At 50.8% G+C, this 11,045-nt stretch overlaps 1 protein-coding gene across 1 annotated transcript in view; it reads right to left on the bottom strand.

The window, feature by feature from the left end:
- SCD5 (stearoyl-CoA desaturase 5) overlaps positions 1 to 11,045 on the bottom strand; it is a 37,176-nt gene that overhangs the window by 25,317 nt on the left and 814 nt on the right. The window contains exon 2 of the mRNA XM_027692713.1: positions 10,907 to 11,045. Coding sequence (XP_027548514.1) covers positions 10,907 to 11,045 — 139 coding nt within the window. The remainder of the gene's footprint in view (positions 1 to 10,906) is intronic.

The raw sequence follows: 11,045 nt of genomic DNA, 5'->3' as shown, positions 1-11,045 counted from the left end.
ACTATCAAAGGCTGGCATCAAAAGCTCCTTGGGCTGGATTCAAACAGGCAAATGAGAATTAAAAAGCACTGTCGCGCAGCAGCACCAATTCCCTGGGCCGCCCATCGCACAGGTCATGCCAGCTCTCACGGGGAGCCGTGCATTCCTGCGGAGACCAAACATGTGAAATCTTGGGCCAGAAACAGGTTCATCTAAAATTAGATCTACACATTCTCTGAGCGACTCTAAATTGAACCAAGAGAGAAAGAGATAAGAAGAAGCACATCAAAGGCAAAGGGGAAGCGGAGTTTTAGAGCTGCAGATAAGATGATTTCTGATGAGGCCCTGCTCCTGCCTCTCTGTACTGTGGTGGAGGAGCTCAGGGAGAAGCCATCTGTCACATCCCTTTGGCCCTGCCATCACCAGCTCATGAAATCCAGGCTGTCTCTGCCTGGATGCACATGCCTGCGTATGCATTTTCAGGAACATTCCCCAGAGCCAGCACTTTTGGCTGAGTATACAAAAGAGTTTATTCCAGTTGGAATAGCAGAAATGTTCATATTGACAACTGCAGCCAATGTGACACAAATAAAGCCAATAGAGCAACGGAAATCATGGCCGACAGCAATTATTCCAGCGAATGCTAAAATTCCCCTAGGAAGCAAATACGGATTCCCTGAACGCACCAGCAACTGAAGATTGCCTTAAGATGTCGAACAGTTTACAGATATTTTTAGATCAAAAGAGAAGGCTGGAAGATGCTTTGGTTTCTCTGAAATTTCTGATGCTTATGAGTAGCCTGTCTCAGCTCAGCTGAATCCTGCGTCATCGCAAAACCATGGGCAGATTTCACTTCTCTCCCAGTGACCTCACTGCTGTCCTCAATCCGCACACTGACTAGGGCTCTGGTGGTTTTTAAGTGCTCTATAAATGCCAAGGAAGAATTAATGCCAATTTTGTCTCTTTTTTCAAGGACAGGGTAAAGAAACAGCCATTAGCATTAACGTTAGCACAGCACCTCAGAGCCTTGCATGCAGCAGCCAGCTCTGCCTCAAGGAAGGAAGTTTAGTTATTTAGCACCCCTGTCCATCACTGGCCAAAGCTTGCCCTGTACAGAACCAGGTACGTGACAGGGGAATGGCTTCACCCTGCAGCTCGTGCTGTGCACGCTGGCAAGACCACCCACAGCACAAAGCCAGGGAACAGCAGCTTCTCAGCTGTTAGAAACAAAGACATAGCACACTCCGTAGTTGTGACTTGGGCAAACTCAAAGCTTCCACTTTTCATGATGTTTAGGCATGGGCACAGGAAAGGAGCAGGGCCGAGCAGGAAGTGATTCCCTCCTGAACTGCTGGGCCTCCAGGCATGATTCCCTAGGAAAGTAGCAGCACCTTTGTCCCAGCTCCCTGCTGAACAGAATTCGTTGCACAGGACAGATCCTGCTCTGACCCAGTGCCCTCCCTCTGCTGAAGCAGAGATCTGATGGTTTTGACTTCTCAGGACTTCAGACTCTCTGGATGATGTTTCCATCCTTCTGTATGACTGCATCTTGCCTGGATGCTTTGTGTCTGCTTCACTTGTGTGCTATCAGCTGCTACACCTTTTCCTCCCCCTTCCAAAACCACAGAGCTCAAAAAAACCTGCTGCCAAAAGTAGCCTCTTCCAACTTTCTCTCCTGGCAGTTTGAGCCTCAGAGTTGGGCTGGAAGCACTAAACCTCATTAAAATTAGAAGGCACAGGCCCCTGGCATCCAGTTGAACCTGCAGCAGGCAAGTCAGCTTCCTAGATTAGAGGATGGTGCCAGGGGAGAGGAGGAGACCTTTGTCTCCAGTGAGGTGGGCAGGCTGATGCTGTCATCCAGCACCACTCACCAGATGATTGCTCACCATGCTCCCCAAATGACTGCTCAAAACTCCAGCACAAACAGCCCAGCTCTCCTCCCAATAATGAGCTCTAGCACTGGGAGAAGGCCCACACACTGGGTGGGTCTCTGCCTCCACCAACCCAGCAAGATGTTTCGTACTTCCCCCCACACAGTTCCCCACCACCACCAGTGCACACACTGCGTCAGGAGGCCAGCTTTCATCTGCCTGCTGAATAGTGGCCAGGCAGTTTTTCAGCCAGCTCAAGCACACAAGTCTATCCCTCTGCAGAGGCAGGAGCCAAAGCCAATGCAAAACAAGGACAGCCTTGCTATGGCTCCTGCAAGGAGGTCTGGCCACACTTGCACGTCTGCCTCACTGCAGCCAAGTCCAACCAACTGCAGCATGGGAATGGGCAGCTCAGAACGAAAACATTAAGCTACGACCACCGTTACAATTGATTGCTTCAGCTGACTATAAAAGTCCTATTTTCCACACTTATCACTATTTTCTAAACCTATTTTCTACCTACAGTCCTGTTTTCTACACCTTCCAGCATTGTAGAAAAAAGTTATAACGTCATGGTCTGGCCAAAAAGAAAAAAATTATTAAAAGGTAAAACCCCTTTTCATACCCTCAGTCTCCCGTAAAACACACAGTTTCTGACATTTTCATAAGATGTGGCCATTTCCAACTTGTGCCACCATCCAACACCCAGTGCCCTGGCAGTGGCCCTGCCTGAAGGACCCCCAAAGACAGCAATAGGCACCAAGTGGGAGCCCAGGACTATTCTCCCTCTGCCCCATGTGCTGCCTGGGTTCAGGGAACCAGTGTTTCCCATCAGGACCCACTTTTGCTGTTCTCTACATGAGCTGCAGCCCATCTGCATCTGAACTCCTCCCCCTCCATTTATGAAGAACGTGAAATAAGCCTCAGAAACACCTTGTCTCACCCCAGCCTCCAGCTTCTCTCCAAGCTCTCGGGTGTCCAGTGTGGCACAGCGAGCTTGTATGTCCATGCCAGCCCTGGACTGCAGCAACTGCTGGATAGATCAGCACAAACCCCTTCCAGATGCCTTCTCCCTTTCTTCTGAAATGCCACCTAAGGGCCTGGGCACAAGTCCCTTCAGAGATCCAACTGTGTGGCCATGATAGGAGACATCCTGTGAACTGCTCCAGGTGCACAGGGCAGGGTAGGAGGAGCCCAACACCTCAATCCCTTCTACTGACACAACAGGATCCCATGGGCACAGAAGGCACTACAGTGAGACTGGGTTGGGGAAGATAGTAAAAAATACAAAGTCAGCCAAAGAACAGAGACAAAAAGCCAGGCATAAGAAAGAGTCCAGTCAAGAAGAGCTCTCTCACTTGCCAAAGCCAGGTTGTATTCTGAGCTGCTCAGAACATCTGAGAAGCCGGTGTCCAAAAATGGGTTGAGAAAGATCCTTATTTCAGCCTCCCTCCAGAAATCCCCATCCCCCTGGTGCTGAGGCCCCTGCACAAGAGGGATGGCACACAGGATTCCTGATACCAGCATCTGACAGTCTTCCCCTCTTTTTCACATCAGCCTTGCTTTACTTAGCACAGCAGTTGTTAATGTTTCAGCTCTGCAGTGGGGAAGCACATTTTATTGTTAGCCTATGTGGTAAAAATAAAATCTGATTACAAGAAATTGCTTGGCCTCAGTTGTAACATCAGTGTTAGTTACAAGTGCATGTTAGTTCCCGTGATTGCAGGGAGGGAAGATGGAGGCAGAGACAAGGGTGCATACTAAATTCTGGTGAGCTGACATTTCCCAGCACAGCCCTCCCAGGGGAGAGAGCAACACTTTTGCCTCCTTGACAGCAGTTGCAGCAATCCCAGACCAGAAGGTCCACGTGGGTCACATTGCTCTGCCTAGTGGCATCTCCTGGAGAAGAAGCATCTGATCTGCTCCCAGACCCTTGAGGCTTCCTCCAACCAATGCACTTCCTTTACCTGCAGAAAAGTCCATCCTGACTCATCCATAGAAATTCCTCACAGCCTGTATACTGCCATCCCCACATGCACATGTGGCCAAAGATAAAAAGCTAGAGCCACATATCTCTGATGACTCCCCAGAGCCTGCCTCCACCAGCTCAGGGGCTGGTCGGCCATAACTAAAGAAGGCTTTTGTGGCCCTTGGCTGGGTTTCTGTGTGTTTGACACAGACAGCTCTGGGGGTGCCAACAAACCTTTCTTTCATGGGACTGCTTCAGAGGGATGCCTCTGCCAAGCCCACGATGTCAGGGGGCAGCCCAGATGCCAATAATCCTGCCAAATTCAGCAGGAAGAGACGGGAATTTCTACCTTTGCTGGATCCAGCTGTCATCTCTGTCCTCATGGTACAGATCAAAGGGAAAGAGTGCCTGAGGTTCTTCAGGTTTGCCAGGAGCACAGGTCAGCGCAGCCAAAGGCCCAGCAGCGCTTTGTGATGGGTGAACACTCCGGTGTCCAAAGAGGAACAGCTTCACTGCTCACTCAGCCATTCACACTGCCCAACTGCAGGAACTCGTCAGGAGAGCCTTGAACCCACAGGACCAAAGGACCATCACATGCATCCAGGGATCAGCACACACCCAGATTTTTCTTCCCCATTCCTTTATCACGCTCAGAGTGACCACCAGACACATAGCACACAGGACAGAGGGAAATTAAACAGATCACCACCAATGCACCAGGGATGAAATCACAATGGGGAATAAAAATACATACTTACAGCTGAGCATTGTGAAGTTCACAGAAAAGGCCTTAAGGAATCACTTCCAGCAATAGTTAAAACAAGAGGGGAGTGAACAATGGGGAAGGCAAAACATCTGACAGGCAAGAGTGTCCTCTACTAGAGCATCTCACGGCAGGATCTGGAACAGACACAGGAGCACTCTCATGTGACCTTGTCCACTCACTCCTGCTCCATGAACAGGCTGCCCAGGGAAGAGGTGGACTCACCATCCCTGGAGGTATTTAGAAGATGTGTAGATGTGGCACTTAGGGACATGGTTTAGTGGTGGACTTGGCAGTGTAGGCTAATGGTTGGCTTCAGTGATCTTAGGGGTCTTTTCCAGCCCAAGTGATTCTGTGATGCTTTTCTGTCTGTGCATTGCTACATGGGAGGGCACATTCCCCAGCTGTACCATGGACACAGAGCTCAGACCATTCCCAGGCGTGAAAGGTGAGGGAACAGCATGTTACAGCCATCCTCAGCTCCAGGGCTCATCCCATTTTAAGGAGAGAAGCACTGTTTGAGAAAAGACTCTGTTCCTGTCAGAGATGATGGGAGATCAGCTCTTGATGCTAGGAGGGAAGGAACATGATAAGAACTTGACTATTAAGAGTGACAGCTGTAAAACAATGATTTCAAATGTGCTAGAGGAGGAAAAGCCAGTCCAAAACTGCTCTGGAGATAAGCAGGGCTATTCCCTGGTGCAGATGTGCACCTCAGAGATGCAATTACCATTCTGATGCTCCACCTCTTCTCCACTCTCCACCAGCTGCTGTCTTGAACTGTTGAAAGCATGGTGGAACTAGGGGCTGATGGACAACAAGGCTAGCCTCCTGTATTCCACAGAAACCTCCCAGAGCTGCTCCCTGCTCACAGTCAGGAGCTGGCAGACAGATCCCTCCTGGGAGTAAGGCGAGGAAAGGTCTGTCTGTTCATTAAGCCATTCCCAACAAGGTGGCTGCAGACACCTCCACACAGGTATCCAAGAAGAACACATTTGCTACCTGTTTCCTAACCCAAAACCTTGCCTACAGAAATCACCTGAGCATAACCAGTTTCCGGGATGCAGAGGGGGCTTCTGCCAGGGCAGCAGCAGGAGAGACAGAGATGTTTTCACGAACCATTTCATGTTTGTGAAACAATATTCTTCATCCATAGAGGTTTCAAAGGTACCAAGTGGAACTTCCTTGGAGCTAGGATCTTTTAATTACAGCTGTCTGTGCAGAGTTTCTAACACTGTGCTTCCAAATGGCTAAGGATTAAAACCAGCCAATAACCAGAAAGCCAGCAGGTGGCACTCAAGAATATCCAAGACTTCCGAAATGAGCAAGACCAATAAAACTCGCATCTGCAGAGCACAACAGCAACATGTGCCTCATTACACAGACATGCCACCGACCAGAAGGCCTGAGAAAGAGGAGATGATCTCGGCAGTGCCCTCCAGGCACCATGATAACCCAAAGGGCTGAGACCACAATTGCCTTAATCTCTTTTTTTGAAGGCATCCAGGCAGCAGGATCCAGACCCTTGCCTGGGAGCAGCTTGTGCCTTGGTGGGGATGCAGCTGGGCGGCACCGCTGCTCCGTCTGTGCTCCCAGACAGCCAGCGCTCGTGCGCGGGGAAAGCTGTGGGTAAGCATGGCACAGGGCCCGCCACGGCTGAGCATGAACAATCTGCCGTTCTCAAGAGCACTAAAACACCTCCCAAAAGCCGCTAAAACAACAGCAACAAGCCTCCCCTCCCATATGAGCACTGTCAGAGCAAGGCCATCCTCCTCCCCAGCCCCAGGCTCTGGCAAGGCACGTCGGGCGTGTGAACTGACATCCGCTCGTCCTGCAGGCAGCTCTGCCAAACACATCCAGGTGATACGGGGTTTCTGGGTGGCCATGCCTGTGCCAGTTTTTAAATCTGTGAGTACTAGTAATGCTCAGCAGTCTGAAATAGAAGGTTTTAAAACAGGTGAACAGCTTAATCTTTTTAGGGAGTGTTCTATTTCCTAAAATGCATTTGGCTACTTCAAGCGCTTCCTCACAAGTCCTCCGTGAAGACTAAAAAGCACCTTTTTCCAACCAAAATCTGAGACCCTTACACATCACATGATCCCTCAGAATGGAGTCTTTAAGAAGTTATCATGAGCCCACCAGAAGAAACTGCTAGGAGCTGTTAGCATTGGGTCCTGTCATCTGTACATGGATTTCAGAGTTTTTTGGTTTGCTTTCATAAAACAAAAAGATGACCTCACTGGGACTGCAACAAGATGGACTTGGCTGAAGCAAGGAGGTTCCTGGTTCAGAAGCATCATTTAATAGCACATTACTAACTTGGAGGATGAGCCATGCACAGAGTCTCCTACCAAGTGGCCTGTGGAAGGTGGTGCAGCATGTCCAGCCCAAAGAGGACATCAGTGAACCACAGCCTCATCCACAGCCCCAGCTGACCACAAGGACCCCTTGGCATAAGTTCACTCCCTGGGCACCTGTATGCTTGGCCCAGCCAGCAGACCTCCTATCACGCCACTCCCTGGTCTCTGCCCCACTCACAGCGAGGGGCTCCCACCCTGCTTTGGTTCCCTGTGCAAGTCTGCAGGGGATGGTGATTGATGCCTGCCCTCCAAACCTCTATGGTGCAAAGCACCAGTAGCTCCAAGCCCTGCAAAAGCAGGTGGGGGAACATCCATGTGCCAGTTCCCTGGTCTGCACCATGCTCTGGGCTCTGGAGAATGGCCAGTGAACCCTGGCAAACCTGCTGGCCATGCTCAGCAAGCCCACTAGTGGGACAGGGGACAAACAAGACTCAAGGCACATTTCCCCAACAACTCCCAGAGTGCAGAGATGCCCCAGAGCAGCAGCTGTCAGTTACAAAACAGCACAGACAAGACAGCAAAGCACCAAGAAGAAGAGGGACCCCAGATTGCAAGCTGCCCAGTTCTCGATTAGGAAGGAAAGGGGAAGGCAACAGGGTCTTCTCTGCACACCCTTGCACCAAACCACAAGTCAGGTTGGAAAAGAGCAAGGCAAGAGGGCTCCCAGTGAGCCAGACGGGGCTGCCACAGCAGGGGACATTCCAAATCCCCTGGGCTGGTTACATGTCCCATGAGCACAGCCCAGGACTGCTTGATGCCTTGCACATACCGTCTGCTGCCTCTTGGGTCAAAGCAGCTCCCAGCTCATGGAAAATTTTGACATGAGTAATTTTATTGTTTTTGTTCAGCTTGGACTGAAATCAAATTCCACAGAGGCACTGGGATGGCCCTGAAAGCCTATGTTTTAACCAGTTTACATCCCTTGAAAGATAACCCAATTCCCAGATCTGCACCAATTCAAATCCCCAAATCTGCACCACCCAGATTGCTGTCTGGGATCCCTTTGCAACCCTAGCTCCATGTGGGGTGCAGGAAGCTGTAACATGGGCCTCAAGGTGTTAGCGTGGGAGGCAATGGGAACAGAGGAGCACAGATAATCCTGAGTAAACAACCAGCTGAGCCTTCGCTTGGCAGCGTTTTTCCATTGTCTATTATATACAGCTGGACAAATGTCAATAAATTACCAATGGAAATGAGCCCTGCTGAGCAGGCAGTTTGGCTTGAACAGCTGTTTTCTAGGTGGCACAGTGGCATTTCAGCTCCACTTTGCAATTGGTGGTGAATCAACTGCCTTCGGAGGTGAGAAGGAGGAAAGCAAACCCTGCACAGAGGGAGGCTTTGTACCCAGACCCCCAGGGGAGAACACACCGAGAGGTGGATGTCTTGGGGGAGGAGAAAGTGAAAAGCCAGGCAGGCAGTGGTGAGTCATGGGAAGCTGCCCACTTCCTGCCAGACACCACGGAGGTCACAGCCAGCACTGGCTGTGCCACTCCCTGCACACTTGTTCCCGCAGCTTACCCGGGGGGGAGCAGTGGCGGGGAACACAGTGGGGAGCAATGCAAGCGCTTGCAGAGGGTCACTGGGAAGCTTCCCAAGTCTGAGGCAAGCTTGGGAAGAGAAAGAAAACCACTGAGGGATGCATGGAAGGCTGCAGCTCCTCCATCTGCACCCTTCAGCGTACACACATCCCTGCACTACCTGACACTACACTCGTACCTGCCATCCAGCTTTGCCGGTGTGCCAGCCCTGCTCGGAAGGCTGGCTGACAGCCACCACCCACAGAAAGGCAGCCTCACAGCTGATCCACACAGGGAAGGAGATGTGGAGAACTGGGTAGGGCAAGGGAAACATCTGATCGACACTTTTTCCTTCCGACACAACTTTACTGGTTGGCTCCTTCCACAATGAAGCGAGGCGGGTTTGCTAACTAGAGCAACAGCCACCCTTTTTTATGCACCCTGAGTCCCTCAGAGGGACCTCAAAAACAGGTCTCCAGCCTGACAGAAAGCTACTTTTGTCTGACATATTCTGCAGGAGAGTCTGTACTTTCACCTCGCTCACCCCCTCTGAGGGGAACAGACCTTGCAGCAGCCAGATGCGAAAGCAGCTTGGAGTGTCCAGCTGTCCAGGACAGCTGGAGCCAATGCACTACCTCCCTGCTGTGGGAGCCCCTGTAAAAACCACCCACCAAACTCCTGTAAAAACTTTGTGGTCTGCTTTAGGGTGGCTGTTAAAAATAACGATGTCAAGAAATGAGAGGCTCTCACTTTCAGCAAGAAAGGCATTAAGTTGCAAAGCCATTAAGACCTGTTTATTATTTAGCATCTGTTTAATCTCAACTAGGAAAATATACCTCGCACGATAGAGACCTGAATAGGCAATTCTGTCCTTGGGCTCCAGCCTCAGAGATTTCTGTAATTAAGCAAAGTGAAATCAGAGATGATTTCAACTTGTCTTCTTGTAAAGGCAAAATAGAAAAAGAAAGCCCACCTACCTGCACACTACAGGACCTAAAAGGGTTGAAAGCAGACCACAGGCTGTGCGTTCTGGCCACACAGCCCCCACAGGCTCTCCTGGTCTCCCTGACCATCAAGCTATGGCCAAGGTAAACTATGAGATCAGCTTGAACACAACCAGGAATAGGGAGGTGAGAGGAGCAGGGCTCACAGAAGGAAACTATGCAAAACAAAACCGCCCACCAAACCTCTTCTGGTCATGAGCAAGCCAGGTCATGGACTGTGCAAACCACACAGCCAGTGAAATCCAGGTCCCCTCCAGGGACACAGAAACAGAGGAGAGACACTGACAGAAAGGTTCGTTTCCCAACTGCAAACAGCAATGGTGGCTATTTCTGGGGGTTTAAGACAGACTGAATATCAAAAACCAAACCAGTGAAAAACAGATTTAGGACTTCTTCAAACAGAAGAAATAAACCTGATTTCTAAAGAATTTGGCTGGGTTTTCTGAACACCACCTCAACGCTAATGATGGCAGCCTAACAATCCAAATTCCATGGCTGTGAGTTCCTGCAACAGAGACCCTTCTTTCCTCTGTTTGTATAAAACAGTCCCAGGCTGTTATGTTCTCCACTCACTCAAAAAGCTCCCCAAAGCAGGTCCTTTACCCATGAAACTGCACCAGCTGTGAGCAGCACTCAAGTTTTTATCCTCTTGGCCACCGAGATTTATATTAGTCGATACACATCCTTCCCTGGTGAAGGATGATGCTGACATTCACCATCTATATAGTCTCACAAACCCTGACAGACCTGGCACAATACTGCAGTGTTTCTATGTAGCTCATCTCCCAGCATCATTCTTTTGTAGAGAAAAGAGGACCTCGCTGCAGGATGGAAGAAAAGATGTTGTATTTCATATTCTCTTTCCCAAACCGAATCCTCGGCTTTTCACGGCTAGCAAGAAGACAGGCACAGCAAGCCATCTCACCTCAGAAAGCACCGCCGGATTCATCTTCTCTGTGCCAGCATCTTAAAGCTGTTCCTCGACTTTTAACCCCCCCCCCAATGAGAAGACGTATCACCTTCCCCAAGAAACAAACGACGAGGTAATTTTCTACTCCAAATCGGAGCAGGAAAACACGGGTGTTCAGAAAGTAACAAGGGGAAACAGCAAGGGGAAGCCCAACCATCTAGAAAAGATATTCTCCATCAGACCTTTAAACCGAAACATCTGCTGCTTTGCGGGGGGAAGGGGGGAGGTTTTAACAGAAAAAACCTGATAAATGTAACCGGAGGGAGAGCGCCTCCTGTTTCTACAGCAACCGAGGGCCCGGCGCGGCGCTGGCAATGGCATCCCGGGAGCGGCCGGGATGGGGGGGGCTCGGGAACAAAAGCGACCGCTCCGGTAAACAGGGCACGGACACACGGACACCGAGGCGCGGCTCGCTGCCGCCGGGGGCCACCCCTCGCCCCCCGCCCCACCTGTAGCGCAGCCCCCGCACTCACCCCAGAGCAGGGTGAGGATCTGCGCCCGCGGCACCAGGCTGAGCGCGTAGACGGCGCCCAGGTGCAGCAGCCCCATGAGCACCACGTTGCGCCAGACGATGGCCTGCCCGCCGCCCGCCGCGCCCGCCGCCGTGCCCGC

This window comes from Neopelma chrysocephalum, unplaced genomic scaffold (genome assembly GCF_003984885.1).
Source record: "Neopelma chrysocephalum unplaced genomic scaffold, ASM398488v2 Primary Assembly neopelma1_88, whole genome shotgun sequence".
Classification (NCBI taxonomy): domain Eukaryota; kingdom Metazoa; phylum Chordata; class Aves; order Passeriformes; family Pipridae; genus Neopelma; species Neopelma chrysocephalum.
Note: the sequence above shows the minus strand (reverse complement) of the source record. Positions and strands in the feature narration are given on the sequence as shown.